Here is a 19735-nt window from a genome sequence, read left to right as displayed (position 1 = left end):
AATCCTAAGGGATTTTTGTCAACTTGGAATCATTTCCCTAAAGACATCATATTATAAATAAGACTTAAGGCTCTGGGCCAAGCCACTAAAGTTCATGACACTGTACGCCTAAAGTCTAATAGCAAGAATAGGCTCACAGAAAGTGAGACACACAGCCCCAACAAGCTTTGAGCAGCTGAGGATTCTTATACTCAGCCTGACCACTCAAAATAATCTTATGTATTTTTATTAGAAACTGTCACTGCGGTTTCTCTGAAGCAGTCAAAAGGAGAAGCTGTTAGAGTGGGCAATGAATACCATCATGAAACAGAAATAGTGCTATTGTTGGAAAAGTGAAAGTGTCAGTCACTCAGTTGTGTCTGACTCTTTGTGATCCCATGGACTGTGTGGCTTGCCAGGCTCATCTGTTCATGGAATTCGCCAGGCAAGAACTGGACTGGGTACCCATTCCCTTCTGTAAGGGATCTTCCCAACCCAGGGATTGAACCCAGGTCTCCCGCATTGCAGGCAGATTCTTTACTGTCTGAGCCACCAAGGAAGCCCCGTTGTTGGAAAAAAAGCAAGGTAAAATTTAAGAAAAGAAATGTGAATGAATGTATTGTATATGAATTATATCTCAATAAAATTGCCACAAAAAAGACAAAGAAAATATGTGACTAGGATTTCCACAGAAATGGGTAGGATATGAACAGCATTCCATAAATATGGAATTGCTGATAAATAGAGCTCTATTAGTAGAATATTGGAGGTGACAGGTTGGTCTACAATGGTGGTTGAGTCTGATTTAAAGAGGCTCTTAAATCTCATGCTTGAATTTTGAAGTTTGAAGCTAAGAAAGAGTCATTAAAGGTTTTCGAAAGAAAACAGGACATAATCACGTCTAAGTTTTAGAAAGATATCTCTTTACCTTTTTCAATAATACTTGTCACTTTTTCTTCATTCGATTATAGTTGTTCTTAGCCTTTAAATTCCTTGCATGTAATGAAAATTTTCTAAATATTTGTCTTTCTTCCATAGTGCTCAACACAGTGCCTTAACATATAGTGTGCGTGTGTGCTTAGTCGCTAAGTCATGTCCAACTCTTTTGCAACCCCATGGACTGTAGCCCACCAGGCAAGAATACTGGAGTGGGTTGCCATTTCCTACTCCATTACTACATAGCAGGTGTGCATTAAAGATTGTCCTCAAATCAGTGAAGTGGACTTGGTATGAGAAAGCCTTGTTCTTCTAGTCTTATTCCTTTCTGTTTTTTAATTTTTTTTTTTTTTTTGTTCCCCATCCTGAACCCTCCTCCCTAAGTGGACTTGGTATAAGAAAGCCTTGTTCTTCTAGTCTTATTCCTTTCTGATTGTGTCCCTATCTTTAAATATGTCTTAGATTCATTCACTTCTCCCATCCAACCACCGTAACCCTTGTTCAGGCCACCATCTTTCCTCCAGCAGTCTCTTAATTGTCCTCCCACCTCACTATTACCCTCTTCTGTCCATTATCTATACTGCCACTAGAAATTTTTTTCTAAAATATCAATCTGATCACATTACTCTCCAATTAAAATTATTCAATGACTTCCCGTTACTCTGACAATTAAACCAAATCTCCTTAACATGGCCCACAATACTCTGCACGAGCAAGTCTTTGCCTGCCCAGACAGCGAAATTTTCTGTCACTCTCCCCTTTCCTTTCCTGTTTCAGTCACTCTGGCTTCCTTCAGCTTCTCATATGTGTCATGTTCTCTCTCACGGCATGTACGTCGATCATTTCCTCTGCCTAGAAGATTCTCTGCCTTACTCCTATCCCTTGACCTAGTTGATGGTTTCTATTTTTCAGACCTCAGTTTAACTGCACTTTCTTAAAGAAACTTTCTCTGATCCCATCAAGGAGGCCAAGTGTCCCTGTTCTACATTCTCATATCCTTCCATTGGTCTCCTTCATATCATATAACACAATTATAATCAAAAGATTATTATTTACTCTTCCAACATCTATCTCCTCTTCAAGAACATGGAGCAGCAGAGCAAACTTATTTTATTTAATAGAACACTCCCAAGACATAATCCAGTCTCTGGCACAGAGGAGGCAGTCAATCAATATTTGCTGAATGAAGAAGTAATGCTTATGTTTTAATGACTTAAACATTGTAAACTTTCAGAGAACCCTATTTTCCTCCATCACACTTTCAAAATGATTATTTTTCAAATATTTGTGTGTTTATCTATATCCCATATGAGCTCTATAATGGTAGGGATTATACTTACTTTTGAATAAAATTATATTTTACAGACAATAAAATGTGCTGATTGTAAATGTATACTTTCATAAGTTTTGACAAATGTGTACATTGTCTCTCCAAATAAGATACAGAATATGTCCATCATCTCAGGAAGTACCCATACCCCCAGTCAACCTCACCCTAATACACCTGCAGAGGTAACCACTGATTTTTATCATCATGAAACCATTCTGATTTCTATCATCATATATTTGATTTGTCTATTCTTGAGCTTTGTATAAGTGGATTCATACTGAATATGGTCTTACCATCTAGCTTCTTTCACTTAACATAGTATCTGTGAGATTTATCCGTGCAGTTACATGCATCAATATTTTGTTCCTTTTTTATTCCTGAATAGTATTCCACTGTACAAATGCACCATAGTTTGTTTATCCACTCACCTACTGATGGAAATTTGGGCCCTTCCAACTTTGGGGTTATGAGGAATAAAACTGCTATGAATCTTCATGGAAAAGTCGTATTCAATTTTTTTATCATGCTATCCCCAGTACCTAGCACAGTACCTGGTACACAGCAGGCACACAATAAATATTTGTTGAGTAAATGAATTAATCTAATCATTCCCATGTTAGTGATAAGTATACCTTTCCTTCCTGTTTTGGAAACCAAATTAGAAAGCAAATAAGTAAGAGAGACTCAGTTGCAAAAAAGAAATTTGAATACCCTCCTAATGTTTTTAAAGTAAGTTGCAAAGTTTGTACTTTAAATGTTATTACTGACAATTAGTGACTATAGGCACTCCACAACTGAAGTTGTCACGTGAGTGTGTCATGATGCTACTTGTAGGATTTCCAAATAAAATACAAGATACCAAGTTAAATTAAAATTTTATATAAACAACAAATATATTTTTAGTATAAGTATGTCCCAAATATTGCATGGAACATCTTTATGCTAATTTGGGACATACACAAAAATATGCTAACTGGGACACACTTAATGGTTTTTCTGAAATTCAAATTGAACTCTGCATCCTGTATTTTTGTTTCTTAAAACTTGCCACCCTAACTACATGTGAACTGTGTGACCTCTTGTGCTCAGCCTTAAAGCTTCCAGCCTTAAAGCTCAAAGATTCCTCACTTTCTCCCAGTATCTTTCTTACTTCTTTTTCTCACATCTCCTCAGAAATTTTGATCTAAGAGCATTATGGACAACATTTAGTTTGTCTATTTATGTGTCAAGCATTTGGTTGGTGAATGCTCTTTAAGGTCTAGGAGGACCGTACATCCCTTCAGGCCTTGGTTCATTCTGGCTGGCTAGGCCATTTCCAAGTGAAACCCAAAATGCCTGTTCCTCTCCCCATCCCCTGACCCCATCAGTGGCATGTGTGTATGTGTGTGAACACAGTTTCACAGATGGATGGAAATACTTTCCTGAACTACTCAGCCATGTCTGTTGTCAGCTTCATCCTTAAAGTGTGGCTGACAAGTCTCACCTGGTAGCGAGCCAGCTCCTGGAGATCTTTTCTTCTCTTCCCAGAGCCATTTATTCATAAACTCATAGAAATGCACATTAAACATGGGACAAGACTAAGCTGATTCATTGGAAAAGACCCTGATGCTGGGAAAGATTGAGGGCAGGAGAAGGGGATGACAGAGGATAAGATGAGATGGTTGGGTGGCATCACTGACTCAATGGACATGAGTTTGAGCAAACTCCGGGGGATAGTGAAGGACAGGGAAGCCTGGCATGCTGCAGTCCATGGGGTCACAAAGAGTCAGACACGACTGAGCAACTGAACAACAGTACCACAACTACACTTGGTTTAGTGTGTGTGTGAGTGTGTGTTTGTGTGTGTGTTTAAATTTCAATGGACAGGTTTTGTTTTAGAATTGCTCATAGTAAAGCTAGACTTTTTAAAAAATTATATTTCTTTTTAATGACTGATGGTTGTTTTACAATATTGGTTTGATTTCTGCCATACATCAATATGAATTAGCCATAGGTAAATGGCAATCCACTCCAGTACTGTTGCATGGAAAATCCCATGGACAGAGGAGCCTGGTAGGCTACAGTCCATGGGGTCGCAAAGAGTCGGACACGACTGAGCGGCTTCACTTTCACTTTCATACATATGTCCCCTTCCTCTTGAACCTCCCTCCCACCTTCCACCCTTTCCCACCCCTCTAGGTTGTTACAGAACTCCAGTTTGAGTTCCCTAAGTTACACAGTAGACTTCCATTAAGGCCAGACATTCTGTATTATTATCACCAAGTACAGAAACCTAGGATTAGGCAACTGGAGGCCAGGCTTAGTGGAAGAGCACAAAGAATTTGAGTCAAACACTGGGTTTGAATTTGTGCCACTCCCTAGCTGTACGACCTTGAGTAGGCAAACTAGTAAACCCCTATAAGCCTCAGTTTTCTCAGCTGTGAAATAATGGTGGTAATGGTGCCTACCATTCAGTGTGTAGCTGGGACAGTCGTGTGAGATACCAAATGTGAAGTACTTAGGCAGGCACACAGCAGATACCCCGTCGGTGGTACCTGTTATTATTAATGTGGCCCCAGACTAGTTATGATCCAGCCTAAGAGGCTTCTCTTGGTTTCTGGACTCTGAGGCAACTGGCAGGGATTGAAGGTTATAAAAGGGCACCTCTGTATCTTGTATTATTTTCCTTTTTAAAAGTTTAGCTGTACACTGGAAAGAGAGGCCCTGCTTTGAATCTTCACTTTGTCACTTAACTATCAAGTGATAACCAAATCCGAGAGTCAGGTTTATTTTTTTTTTAATCTGGAAATTTTATATATAATTTTTCCTTGTTTCAAAAGTAGTTATGAGAATTATAAGAAGGTTGTTTATAGAAAGTGTACATGCAATGCAAGTTATTGTAAAGTAAATAAACTCATCTTGATTTTAAAAAAAAGGAATAAAAAGTAATCTTACTAACACTCATCTTTCTTTTCCTGAATTGAATTCTCAATTTCAAGCTAATTCCTGGAATTGGTAACAGTGGGTTCAGTGGAAGAGAGTGAGGGCTGGTTTCTTATCCCAAATCTGATACCTAATTTCCTATGGTGAGGAAGTCCCTAACAGCTGAGCCGTAATTTTCTCATCTTTAAAATGCAAATTAGTCATCACGTGTTCACCTATGATGTAGGCACCATACTAGATGTTATAGTTATAAATAATACCAGGTAACATATTGCTATACTGAGCATACTATAAGTGCCAAGCACTTTGCTAGGGGCACTATCTCTAACCTGCCAATACCCAGAAGTAAAACATTATTATCCATACTTTATAGCTGAGGAAATTGAAGCTTAGAAGTTTCTTTAATGCATTTGCTTTATGGTGAGCAAACCAACATCATCTCAGAGGAACTTACTATCTAGGGGTATAGGTGAAGATATAAAGAAAGCATTGTAGTACTGTGTTTGTGTGTGTGTTGTCACATATACCCATACATATAAAACACCTAGTTCAGATTTGTGGTAGAAAATCAAATGAAATTTGGACTGACAAGTCTTTTGAGGAAATCTGACAGTAAAACAGAATAGTTTTATGTTGTATGAAAGCAGGATTGAGCAGCCATTTCAGCAACCATTTACTGAGCTAATTCAGGAAGTGGTTATTATATTCCTAGAGCTCTCTTTTCTGGTAGCAGGTAGAGAATTAACAGGCCCTAGCCTCTTTATAAAAAATTTGTACTGATGTATAGTTGGGCTTCCCTGATAGCTCAGTTGGTAAAGAATCCACCTGCAATGCAGAAGACCCCGGTTCAGTCCCTGAGTCGGGAAGATCCCCTGGAGAAGGGATAGGCTACCTACTCCAGTATTCTTGGGTTTCCCTGGTGGCTCAGCTGGTAAAGAATCTGCCTGCAATGCAGGAGACCTGGGTTCGATCCCTGGGTTGGGAAGATCCCCTGGAGAAGGGAAAGGCTACCCACTCCAGTATTCTGGCCTGGAGAATTCCATGGACTGTATGTATAGTCCATGGGGTTGCAGAGAGTCGGACACAAATGAGCGACTTTCACTTTCATTGTTGATTTACAATGCTACACTAAGTTCTGCTGTACAGCAAAGTGAATCAGTTATACATATACATATATCCACTCTTTTCAAGGTTCTTTTCCCATATAGGTCATTACAGAGTATTGAACAGAGTTCCCTGTGCTATACAGGTCCTTATTAATTATCTATTTTATATATTAGTAGTGTATAGTTGTCAATCCCAATCTCCCAATTTATCCCTCCCTGCCCTTACTCCCTCGTAATCATAGTTTGTTTTCTATATCTGTAACTCTGCTTCTGTTTTGTAGATAAGTTCATTTGTACTGTTTTTTAAGATTCCACATATAAGCAATATCTATATTTGTCTTTCTGCATCTGACTTACTTCATTATGACAATATTTAGCTTCATCCATGTTGCTGCAAATAGCATTATTGTGTTCTTTTTTAAGGCTGAGTAATATTCCATTGCATATATGTACCATATCTTCTGGCCCTAGCACCCTCCCCTTTTATTGATCACACTGCACAGGATGTCAGATCTTAGTTCTCTGACCAGGGATTGAACCTGGGTCCCCTGCATTGGAAGCACAAAGTTTTAGCCAGGGAAGTCCCCCTAGACTCTTCACAGCACCACCTCTTCTTTATTCTGAGATCTGGTCACAATCCTAAAACCCATACATTTCTTCCCAAACCCATTAATGGATCAATCATCCATTAAATCTACTATCTGTATGTTTTTTAACTGCATCTTACCACCTGTGCTCATTTTCCTCCTTAGGAAGCCTCGATTCCATGGTCCATTATTTCAATGACTTCTTTCCATACACCTTTGAGTCCATTGCTCCTCTTTTCCTTTATTATACTCACCTAGCAGAACCCAACCCCTGATTACATCCAAGTCTTCTGCTAATCTGCATCTGTGCCCATCTGGCTTAACAAGGCTAAAGAAAACCTCACAGTATTGGTAACTGGTGTTCCTTGAAGTCCATGATCACTCCCTTAAGGGGGGGGGGGGCCTTAGAACTGCATCACGATTCTCCCACATTTCCCTAATTCTCCTTTCTTAAATTGATCTGGTCCAGATCACCACCTTGCTGAAATTTCTCTGGTCCAGATCACATTATTAAATCCATTGGTATATTCTTATCTCATCCTTACTTGACTTATCAACAATTTGGTACACTGTATCATCCTTTTCTCCTTGAAATACTTTCTTTACTCGCCTGCTGGGACCTTTCCCTATATTTGTTCTCTACCTATCACACTGGCTCCTCCTTATCAGACTCTGTCTCTGGTACCTTCTCATTTTCTCTTAACATTGAAGCACCTCAGTGCTCAGTCTCCTCTCCCCTTTATCTGTGTTCATTCCCTAGGTGACCTCATCTAGTCTTGTAGCTTTATATCATACCAGTGGTGGCAGAGATGGTGCTCACCAAATAATTCCTGTTTTCTTCTATTTTCCATGCTATTAGGTTGTCCAATGTGTTTAGTTTTTGTTAAGGAAAATAGGGACATGGTCAGGGCAATTAAAAGCAAGATGGTGGAGTTGCTTGACAAAAGTAGCTTGGATGTCCAAGTCACCCTTGAAAGAAAGCCACTAAGGAGAGCTGCCTTTACCTCATCGGTAACATGAGCAAGAAGTGAACCTTAGTTGTGTTGAACTACTGAGATTTGGGGCTTGTTACCATAACATAGTCGGTTCTATACTAAGGTACCACATGCATATCTCCAAGCTAGCCATCATCCTTGAACTCCAGCCATCTACTTGATTTCTCATTAGATGTCTAATAGACATCTCGACACCAGAATTCCTGATGCCCCCCAAAAGCTTTTTCTCCATCTGAATAAATGATAATTTCATGTTTCTAGTTGCTTAGTTCAAAAACCTTAGAGTCATTTTTTAAACGTTTTATTTTGTGTTGGGGTGTAGCCAATGAACAGTGGTGTGATAGTTTCAGGTGAACAGTGAAGGGATTCAGCCATACATATACATGTATCCATTCCTTAGAGTCATTTTTGGCTCCTCTCTTTCAGGTATATCCCACATCCAATCCATCAGCCAGTCCTAGCTATTCTGCCTTGAAAACATACCCAGAATCCTTCTACTTCTGCCAGTTGTTACAACCACCCCTCTGATCCAAGCCACCATCATCTTGCTGTTGGACTACCACAACAGCTTCCTAGGTGGCCTTCCTGTGTCCATCCTTGCCCCACCACAGTTCACATGAAGCTAGAGTGTCACTCCTATGTTCAGAACCATTCAGTGTTTTTCCAAAGGCAAAGGTTCTTACAGTTGTCTATAAAAATCTTCCATTCTCTGGCCCCTGCTACAGCTCTGGCCTCATCATCTAACCCATTCACCTTACCCATTCCTTTCCAGTACTCTGGCCTCATTGCTGCCAACAGGGAAGCCCAAGAATTGGATTTCTAACAGATTTCCAGTGCTGCTGATGCTGGACCAGGAATTGTGCTTTAAGAAGCAAGGTTATCTGCTCCAAAGTCACCTTTGGGCAAAGCCTTCCCTGACTTCCCTAAATAAAGTAACAACCTGATGCCAATACTTCCTATCCCTCTTACCCTGCTTTATTTTCCTCCTTAACATGTATCATCTGACAAACATGGATGTAATATTTATTTGTTTCCTCTCTGTGTTCCTCTCTGGATGATAAACCACCGGGAGAACAAGGATTTGGTTTCCCTTGTGGCTGTACGATGCAGCCTCTTTCTCCCGTGTCTAGCACAGTGTCTAGCATATGAAAGAAGTGAAAGTAAAGTGTTAGCTGCTTTAGTCGTGTCTGACTCTTTTGTGACCTCATGGACTGTGGCCCACCAGGCTCATCAGTTCATGGAATTCTCCAGGCAAGTATACTGGAGTGGGTTGCCAGGTCCAGGTGCTAAAGAAATACTTGTGGAGTGAATTGGTCAAAAGATAATGTTGCACAGCCAACCTTCTGTGAACTAAGCTTCTGGAGGAATTGCTCACAAGGATAACTCACATTTGCCAACCATTCAGTCACTCCAATTAGGCTGCTCTTAGATTCCATCTTGCTTCCTGTGTTACCTTTTGCGTGGTGATCATCCCTGCCACCACTCATGCTAGAAAACACTGGTGATGCCTAGAAAAGCACATTGGCTTGTGGAGGGAACACTGTGATGTCATTCTTTAGTTCAGGAACCCAAAGAGAGAGGGAGGAGCCCAAGTGGACCTGGTCTAACACTTGTAACTCAGTTGTTCTGAGAGTGATCATTTCACAGCCCTTCCTGAGTATCTGCTGGGCAAGGGCTATAGAGAATAAAACAGAGTACTGTGCCCAGTTTGATTGGCAGAACCAAGAAGATTGAGGCAAATATGGCAATTCACCCTTAACAAAGAGGAAGGAGTAAGAACTTCTGCCTGAAATTGCCAAGAGGGTAGAATTTGAGGGTGCATTCACCAATAAGATGGTGTTTAAGCTAGGCTTTAAGAATGAGTAGAAGTTCGGCCGGTTATAAGTGGGAAAAGGGATAGGGAAGTCATTTTAGACAAAGGAACCAGCATCAGCAAAGGGATAGAGGTGTGAAGTAGTAATAACATTAACAATATTTACACAGACATCATCAAATCCAAATAGATGTTCTAACCAAGCAGAGTAGACATCCATCATAGACAATCTGCTGTGGCCATATCGTTGCATACCCCTTAACTGTCAGCTCTAGAGAGAAACAAAAGTGTTACAGAAATTCTGAGTAAAACCATAATGTAAAAAGACACAGGTATCTCAGTGTTTCACTGCAGCACTATTTACAATAGCTAGGACATTGAAGCTACCTAAATGTCCATTGACAGGATAAAGAAGATATGGTACATATGTATGATAGAATATTGCACAACCATAAAGGGAATGAATTTGGGTCATTTGTAGAGTTATGAATGGACCTAGAGTGTGTCATACAAAGTGAAGTAAGTGAGAAAGTGGCTTCCCAGGTGGCTCTGTGGTAAAGAACCAACTTGCCAAGCAGGGGATATGGGTTTGATCCCTGGGTCGGGAAGATCCCCTGGAGAAGGAAATGGCAACCCACTCCAATATTCTTGCCTGGGAAATCCCAGGGACAGAGGAGCCTGGTGAACTACAGTGCATGGAATCACAAAAGAGTCAGATACAACTTAGTGACTAAACAACAACAGCAAAATAGGTTGACCTTTCCCTTATAAAGCCTTACTGTTTGGTTGAGGAAACAAGATTCTCAGCCTAAGGAACATTGTAAGGATACTTGCCCAATGAGTGGGATATATTTTCCCTGAACTAGAGTAATCATGAAAGAAATGGAACTTGAAATTGGTCTTGAGAAGTATTGAATAGAGGGAAAAATATGGAATTAGGATCAGAAGTGCTACGGTCTACTCTCTACCAGTGTGACCTGGGCCAAAGTACTTTCCTCCAGTGTTCTCATCTGTACAATGGGTGATTTGGATTAAACTGCTACTGCTGCTGCTAAGTCGCTTCAGTCATGTCCGACTCTGTGCGACCCCATAGATAGCAGCCCACCAGGCTCCCCCGTCCCTGGGATTCTCCAGGCAAGAACACTGGAGTGGGTTGCCATTTCCTTCTCCAATGCATGAAAGTGAAAGGTGAAAGGGAAGTCGCTCAGTCGTGTCCGACTCTTAGCGACCCCATGGACTGCAGCCTACCAGGCTCCTCCATCCATGGGATTTTCCAGGCAAGAGTACTGGAGTGGGATAACATTGCCTTCTCCGTGGATTAAACTAATAGTTCTTAATTGAAATATTCTACTCCCAGGAGGTATTTTGAGAGCAATTTTGGTCAAAATGATTGGGAAAAGCTCTTAGGTAGGCACCAAGTATGACAGATGTTCCATACACTACAAAGAATTGTCCTTCATCCTATGCTACATATGGAATACCTCTGGATATTCATGGAGGTGAAAACTCTGAACATAATCACACTTTACTTACTGAAATGGATGTATATCTTTTTATTATTACTAATGAAAACTACCCGGTAATCAAAGAATGAATTTTTTTTCTCCAGAACTTTCCCATGAGTTATTCACCATTTCAGACAATCACTACACTAATAGCAACTCCAATTGTAGTACTTGAATCAGCAATACCACATTCCAGAATCATTCTGCTTCAGCAGACGGTAACATTCCTGATGATTCTGCATCTAGCTGTGGGCCTCTGATGACTTCATTACATCTTCTAATAAAGCCATGTATGAGCATTTACATATGAAAATACATATTGTTTCATTATAAATGACTTTTTTGTTGAAATGCAATTGCTTTACCATGTTGTGTTACTTTCTGCTCAACAAAGTGAATCAGCTATATGTATATCCCCTCCGTCTTGAGCCTTATAGATGACTTTTGTTTTTTCTTTGCAATATAATTATGGCATAATAGGTGCTTTTCAAATTATTGCTTCAGATCAGATCAGATCAGTCGCTGAGTCATGTCCAACTCTTTGCAACCCCATGAATCTCAGCACGCCAGGCCTCCCTGTCCATCACCAACTCCCGGAGTTCACTCAGACTCACATCCATCGAGTCAGTGATGCCATCCAGCCATCTCATCCTCTGTCGTCCCCTTCTCCTCCTGCCCCCAATCCCTCCCAGCATCACAGTCTTTTCCAATGAGTCAACTCTTCACATGAGGTGGCCAAAGTACTGGAGTTTCAGCTATAGCATCATTCCTTCCAAAGAAATCCCAGGGCTGATCTCCTTCAGAATGGACTGGTTGGATCTCCTTGCAGTCCAAGGGACTCTCAAGAGTCTTCTCCAACACCACAGTTCAAAAGCATCAATTCTTCGGCACTCAGCCTTCTTCACAGTCCAACTCTCACATCCACACATGACCACAGGAAAAACCATAGCCTTGACTAGACGAACCTTTGTTGGCAAAGTAATGTCTCTGCTTTTGAATGTGCTATCTAGATTGGTCATAACTTTCCTTCCAAGGAGTAAGCATCTTTTAATTTCATGGCTGCAGTCACCATCAGTAGTGATTTTGGAGCCCAGAAAAATAAAGTCTGACACTGTTTCCCCATCTATTTCCCATGAAGTGGTGGGACTGGATGCCATGATCTTTGTTTTCTGAATGTTGAGCTTTAAGCCAACTTTTTCACTCTCCACTTTCACTTTCATCAAGAGGCTTTTTAGTTCCTCTTCACTTTCTGCCATAAGGGTGGTGTCATCTGCATATCTGAGGTTATTGATATTTCTCCCGGCAATCTTGATTCCAGTTTTTGTTTCTTCCAGTCTAGCATTTCTCATAATGTACTCTGCATATAAGTGAAATACACACGGTGACAATATACAGCCTTGACAAACTCCTTTTCCTATTTGGAACCAGTCTGTTGTTCCATGTCCAGTTCCAACTGTTGCTTCCTGACCTGCATACAAATTTCTCAAGAGGCAGATCAGGTGGTCTGGTATTCCCATCTCTTTCAGAATTTTCCACAGTTGATTGTGATCCACACAGTCAAAGGCTTTGGCATAGTCAATAAAGCAGAAATAGATGTTTTTCTGGAACTCTCTTGCTTTTTCCATGATCCAGCGGATGTTGGCAATTTGATCTCTGGTTCCTCTGCCTTTTCTAAAACCAGCTTGAACATCAGGAAGTTCACGGTTCACATATTGCTGAAGCCTGGCTTGGAGAATTTTGAGCATTACTTTACTAGTGTGTGAGATGAGTGCAATTGTGCAGTAATTTGAGCATTCTTTGGCATTGCCTTTCTTTGGGATAGGAATGAAAACTGACCTTTTCCAGTCCTGTGGCCACTGCTGAGTTTTCCAAATTTGCTGGCATATTGAGTGCAGCACTTTCAGAGCATCATCTTTCGGGATTTGGAATAGCTCAACTGGAATTCCATCACCTCCACTAGCTTTGTTCGTAGTGATGCTTTCTAAGGCCCACTTGACTTCACATTCCAGGATGTCTGGCTCTAGGTGAGTGATCACACCATCGTGATTATCTGGGTCATGAAGATCTTTTTTGTACAGTTCTTCTGTGTATTCTTGCCACCTCTTCTTAATATCTTCTGGTTCTGTTAGGTCCATACCATTTCTGTCCTTTATCGAGCTCATCTTTGCATGAAATGTTCCTTTGGTATCTCTGATTTTCTTGAAGAGATCTCTAGTCTTTCCCATTCTGTTGTTTTCCTCTATTTCTTTGCATTGATCACTGAAGAAGGCTTTCTTATCTCTTCTTGCTATTCTTTGGAACTCTGCATTCAGATGTTTATATCTTTACTTTTCTCCTTTGCTTTTCACTTCTCTTCTTTTCACAGCTATTTGTAAGGCCTCCCCAGACAGCCATTTTGCTTTTTGCATTTCTTTTCTATGGGAATGGTCTTGATCCTTGTCTCCTGTACAATGTCACGAACCTCATTCCATAGTTCATCAGGCACTCTATCTATCAGATCTAGGCCCTTAAATCTATTTCTCACTTCCACTGTATAATCATAAGGGATTTGATTTAGGTCATACCTGAATGGTCTAGTGGTTTTCCCTACTTTCTTCAATTTAAGTCTGAATTTGGCAATAAGGAGTTCATGATCTGAGCCACAGTCAGCTCCTGGTCTTGTTTTTGCTGACTGTATAGAGCTTCTCCATCTTTGGCTGCAAAGAGTATAATCAATCTGATTTCAGTGTTGACCATCTGGTGATGTCCATGAATACAGTCTTCTCTTGTGTTGTTGGAAGAGGGTGTTTGTTATGACCAGTGCATTTTCTTGGCAAAACTCTATTAGTCTTTGCCCTGCTTCATTCCGTATTCCAAGCAAATTTGCCTGTTACTCCAGGTGTTTCTTGACTTCCTACTTTTACATTCCAGTCCCCTATAATGAAAAGGACATCTTTTTTGGGTGTTAGTTCTAGAAGGTCTTGTAGGTCTTCATAGAACTGTACAACTTCAGCTTCTTCAGTGTGACTGGTCGGGGCATAGACTTGGATTACCCTGATATTGAATGGTTTGCCTTGGAAGTGAACAGAGATCATTCTGTCGTTTTTGAGATTGCATCCAAGTACTGCATTTTGGACTCCTTTTTTGACCATGATGGCCACTCCATTTCTTCTGAGGGATTCCTGCCCGCAGTAGTAGATATAATGGTCATCTGAGTTAAATTCACCCATTCCAGTCCATTTCAGTTCACTGATTCCTAGAATGTCGACATTCACTCTTGCCATCTCTTGTTTGACCACTTCCAATTTGCCTTGATTCATGGACCTGACATTCCAGGTTCCTATGCAATATTGCTCTTTACAGCATCGGCCCTTGCTTCTATCACCAGTCACATCCACAGCTGGTTATTGTTTTTGCTTTGGCTCCGTCCCTTCATTCTTTCTGGAGTTATTTCTCCACTGATCTCCAGTAGCATATTGGGCACCTACTGACCTGGGGAGTTTCTCTTTCAGTATCCTTTCATTTTGCCTTTTCATACTGTTAATGGGGTTCTGAAGGCAAGAATACTGAAGTGGTTTGCCATTCCCTTCTCCAGTGGACCACATTCTGTCAAATCTCTCCACCATGACCTGCCCGTCTTGGGTTGCCCCACGGGCATGGCTTAGTTTCATTGAGTTAGGCAAGGCTGTGGTCCTACTGTGATTAGATTGACTAGTTTTCTGTGAGTATGGTTTCAGTGTGTTTGCCATCTGATGCCCTCTTGCAACACCTACCGTCTTATTTGGGTTTCTCTTACCTTGGGCATGGGGTATCTCTTCACGGCTGCTCCAGCAAAGCACAGCCATTGCTCCTTACCTTGGACGAGGGGTATCTCCTCACCGCCGCCCTTCCTGACCTTCAATGTGGGATAGCTCCTCTAGGCCCTCCTGTGCCCGCACAGCCGGCTCCTTGGACGTGGGGTTGGTCCTCCCGGCCACCGCCCCTGGCCTTGGTCCTGCGGTTGCTCCTCCCCACCGCCGCCCTTGGCCTCAGGCTTAGGGGCGTGGGGTAGCTCCTCCCAGCCGTCACCCCTGGCCTCTGGCTTAGGGGCATGGGTTGCTCCTCCTGGCCGCCGCCCCTGGCCTTGGGCATGGGGGCGTGGGGTAGGTCCTCCCAGCCATCGCCCCTGGCCTCTGGCTTAGGGGTGTGGGGTAGCTCCTCCCGGCCGCCGCCCCTGACCTCAGACGCAGGGTAACTCCTCTCATCACCACCCCCGACCTCCGACGCTGGTTATTTCCTCTCGGCCGCGCCCCCGACCTCAGATGCGGGGTAGCTCCTCTCGGCCGTTCCTGCGCCGTCGCAGTCTGGTACTCTCCACTGCTGCGCCCGACCTCGGACGTGGGGCGGCTCCTCTCAGCCATGCCATGGCGTGCTGTCGCAGCCGCCTGCGCCATGCTTACATCTTCATTATAACTTATTCCTATGATTTTCTTTCCATGAATCAAGAAAGAATGATAAATACTTATAATAAAATATGGTGTGCTGCTAATGCAGAACAGTATGGAGATTCCTTAAGAAAGTAGGACTAAAACTACCATATGACGCAGCAGTCCCACTACTGGGCATATACCCTGAAGAAATCATAATTGAAAAAATACATGTACCTCTGTGTTCATTGCAGCACTATTTACAATAGTGAGGACTTGGAAGTAACCTAGATGTGCATCAACGGATGAATAGATAAGGAAGTTGTGGTCCATATGTGCAATAGGGTATTACTTAGCTACAAAAAGTAACACATTTGAGTCAGTTCTAATGAGGTGGATGAACCTAGAGCCTATTATACAAAGTGAAGTAAGTCAGAAAGAGAAAGACAAATATCATATATTAATGCATGTATACAGAATCTAGAAAGATAGTACTGATAACCCTACTTGCAGGGCAGCACAGGAGACACAGGCATAAAGAACAGACTTTTGGACTATGTGGGAGAAGGAGAGGGTGTGATAATTTGAGAGAATAGCATTGAAACACATACATTACCATATGGAAAACAGATAGCCAGTGGGAATTTGCTGTATGACACAGGGAACCCAAAGCTAGAGCTCTGTAACAGCCTAGAGGGGTGGGATGGGGAGGCAGGTGGTTTCAAGAGGGAGGGGACCTATGTATACCTATGGCCAATTCATGTTGGTGGATGGCAGAAACCATCACAGTGTTGTAAAGTAATTGTCCTCTAGTTAAAAATTTAATAATAAATAAATAAATAATGATGTGCTGGTCTGATAGAGTTAAGACCCAGTGTCTTCAGTGATCTCTCAGGGCCTTTCCGGTTCTAATTTTCTGTGGCTATAAGAAGTGGTTGGATTTTAAGAGAGGGAGAGAGCATTCCACGATGGGAATGACACCAGTGATGTAGCCTGGTTTAGCAGGGGTTAGCATGTCCACAGACAAGCCAGGATAGGGCAGAGACTTCCTCTGTGCTTGATCTTGCCATGTTCCCTGGAAGCCACTCCTTTTATTCCCTCCACCCCTCAATGTAACTGAAGACTCCTGCGGGAACTGCCAGGGCCAGCATTACAGGAAATTGCCTTGTGGCCAGTGGGGCTTCTCTGGTTACTTTCCTCAGTGACAGAAGACAGTGACGGCTTCCTGTCTGTTAGCTGGGTGTTTTTGCCTCCTTGTTCTGCCAAGTTCCTAAGAAACCTTAGCTTCTGCTCCTTACATTTTTGTTCAGCTCCTGTTATTGGGATTTCCCCCCACTGTCTTGTCCAGCTCCCTTGCCTCCAGCCTCCTTGCTCCATACTAGAGATCTGAAAACTTTGGGTCCATAGTAGACAAATGTTATGGGACATATAAAGGGCAATGCTTGAAATTAGGCCATAGCTACAAACAGATAGCACTTCAACTTTGGCAATGCCTGTTGAGTCCACTCCCTTGAAAGTGATGAATGTATTATCTGGTTACATACTGGTTTTATTTTCTTCTTACTAATTATGTGTGTTCATTGAAGACTACTTGGAAAATACAGAACTATATGGAAAAGCCAATAGAAATGATCCATTATCCCAGGAAATATAGTACTCAACATTAGACAAAGGGAGCACAGCATCAGTGAGGATTCAGTTCAGTGTTGCTGTCTCCCTATTCTCTATTCCATCCCAGCCTGCAGCTTCTGCCTCCCACGGCACCTCTTGATCTCACCCTTATGAAAACTTGCCTGTCCTGTATACCATAAAGTGGAGGGCAAACTGGAAAGTGTACAATAGCACTTACCATGTCAAAGGCATAGGAGAGAGATAAAATATCTCATATCAGGAAGGTGTTTGGAATCTAAAATAGCAATATTTTGTCATAGCTCTGCCATCACTACCTTATTACCGAGGTGTTGTGGTGATAAAGGGTTGCGGGAATGTCTAAAGAGATAAGAGACCATCTGAGAAATTCACAGTGCTCCCTGGGAAGCAGGAAAAGGCTCACAGTACAAAGAGGCAAGAATGATTAAGTGTGAGGCTGGCTCATAAATATGCCTTTCTCTTTTGAAAAAAAAAAAAAAAAAACAGCCAACATTAAACAAAAAAAAAAGTTGGATGATACTAAATCCATCCCAGAGATAAAGTTCTTATTTCAGATAATAGTTAGAATTTATGTTTTGCTTTTTCCCCAAGGTGGATAGGGTCAGAATGGCAGTTTCCTGATTTGGGGTCTTTGCACTGAGACAGAAGACTTAGAAAACACTAAGACATAAGGATTAAGATCAAGGCATTGAAGTCAACCAGACCTGTGTTCAAATTCCAGCTCCATGAGGTCATCAAACATTTGTCACATTGGGAATGCAATGTTGGACAGCACAGATAAGGTCCCTACTTACACGGAGCTTACATTCTAATGGGGAGAGACAGAATGTTTAATGTTGAAAGGTAGCATTGCGGTATGATTGGAAGGAACTAGGGGCCGCTTGGGGTTGAGTGGCAAGGAAAGGACTCTCTGAGAACAGACAGTTGAACTGAGACTTGGGTGATAAAAAGTGGCCAGCTATCAAAAACATCTCCGGGAAGAGCATTCCAGGCAGAAGTGACAACTGGGGCAAAGGCCCTGAGGCAGAACAGGTGAATGGATTGAATACCACTGTGACTGAAGCAGAGTGAGCCAGGGAGAGAGCAGAGGAGAAGAAAGCAGAGAGGGTCAGCACCTGGCAGGTCATGTAGTGGGCAGGGGCTTGTAGAAATTCAGCTAGTAATCATTATCATCATAAAGCAAAGAAGGAAAAGGAAAGTTGGCGAGTTTGAGGGGATACTGTACAATATCACCTCAGGAACTTGGATCTGACTAACTGGGCCCAGGGGCGTCACTGTAAGGTTTGAATGCTGTGCTGAAAGTGGGGCCTGAAGAAACAATTCTGAAGGCAGAGTGCAAGGTGGGCACTTTCTTCTACCATTACATTGCTGGCAGTTGAATTTCTCTCAAGTTCTCTGCTACAGCCACTGCTTTCTCAGTGAGTGCAAGGATATATGGGACACAGGGTATGTCTAGAGTCTATTTCCAGCCCCATATAGAGAAATGCTCTTGTATTTTATGACTGGAATGTCTACCGATGAGCGAGTATTTAAGCCACAGTTCCCCAACCAGCTATCAAACTGGCTCTTTAATGAGGTATGTTGTGGTTTGGTTGCTAAGTCATGTCTGACTCTTTGCAACCCCATGGACTATAGTCCGCCAGGCTCCGCCATCCATGGAATTTTCCAGGCAAGAATACCGGAGTGGGTGGATAACCATCTCCTTCTCCAGGGGATCTTCCCGACCCAGGAATTGAACCCACATCTCCTGCATTGGCAGAAGGATTTTTTACCACTCAGCCATCTGGGAAGCCTTAGTGAGGCTTAGACGTGACCTAAAAGGGTGCTTGCTTAAGATGACTTTTTATTTCATGTGACTCATGACACCATCAAGTGAGATGATTAAGCTGCTCTGATTTATTTGGTTAGTAGGAGTGTGGCCGCGGATTATGCTCCCTGGGCAGCATTGCTTTTTGCTTCACATGGTGCACTAACTTTTTTTTTTTTTTTTTTTTTAATAGGGAGAGAAGAAGCCCTATGGGAAGCCATGTGGGGGCCAAGACTGCAGTGGGGGCTGTAAGTGCTCTCCTGAGAAAGGAGCCAGAGTAAGTTGCTGCTTTCATTGTTATAAGACAAATAGTCACAGGAGCCGATTTCTGAAGTGTGTATGTTTTCTTTAGAATTAAACTGCTTAGAATTTACTCTTGTGACCTCACGGAGCAAGCAAAGTGATGAGGACCAGCTGTAAGGAGCTTTGGGAACTAATGATAGACAGAACTAGATCGGTCAATCTCTGAGGGATCGTGAAGAGGTTTCTTTCATTGACTCAATGCCAAGGTTTCCTCCAGGTTTCATCTGGACTGTTTCCAAAAGGCAATTAGGTTGTGCATATTATGATATGTTTGTAGATACATGTAAATTCCCATAGCTCATTTATATCCACTTGGTCCTTCCCTACCACTCTGGGGAACAAGTGGTCTGATTGTTATCTCCAGACTAGGGATGTGATTCATCCAAAATCAAGGGTATAGGGTAGCCATAAAGTCTA

At 42.0% G+C, this 19735-nt stretch overlaps 1 protein-coding gene across 2 annotated transcripts in view; it reads left to right on the top strand.

Moving 5' to 3' along the window:
- COL4A6 (collagen type IV alpha 6 chain) overlaps window positions 1-19735 on the top strand; it is a 336867-nt gene that overhangs the window by 130661 nt on the left and 186471 nt on the right. For both annotated transcript variants that reach the window (XM_070366116.1, XM_014483351.2), the window contains exon 3: window positions 19209-19292. In XM_070366116.1, coding sequence (XP_070222217.1) covers window positions 19209-19292 — 84 coding nt within the window. The remainder of the gene's footprint in view (window positions 1-19208; window positions 19293-19735) is intronic.

The sequence above is a fragment of the Bos mutus genome, chromosome X, assembly GCF_027580195.1.
Source record: "Bos mutus isolate GX-2022 chromosome X, NWIPB_WYAK_1.1, whole genome shotgun sequence".
In the NCBI taxonomy this organism is placed as follows: domain Eukaryota; kingdom Metazoa; phylum Chordata; class Mammalia; order Artiodactyla; family Bovidae; genus Bos; species Bos mutus.
This window is presented reverse-complemented; position numbering and strand designations above follow the sequence as displayed.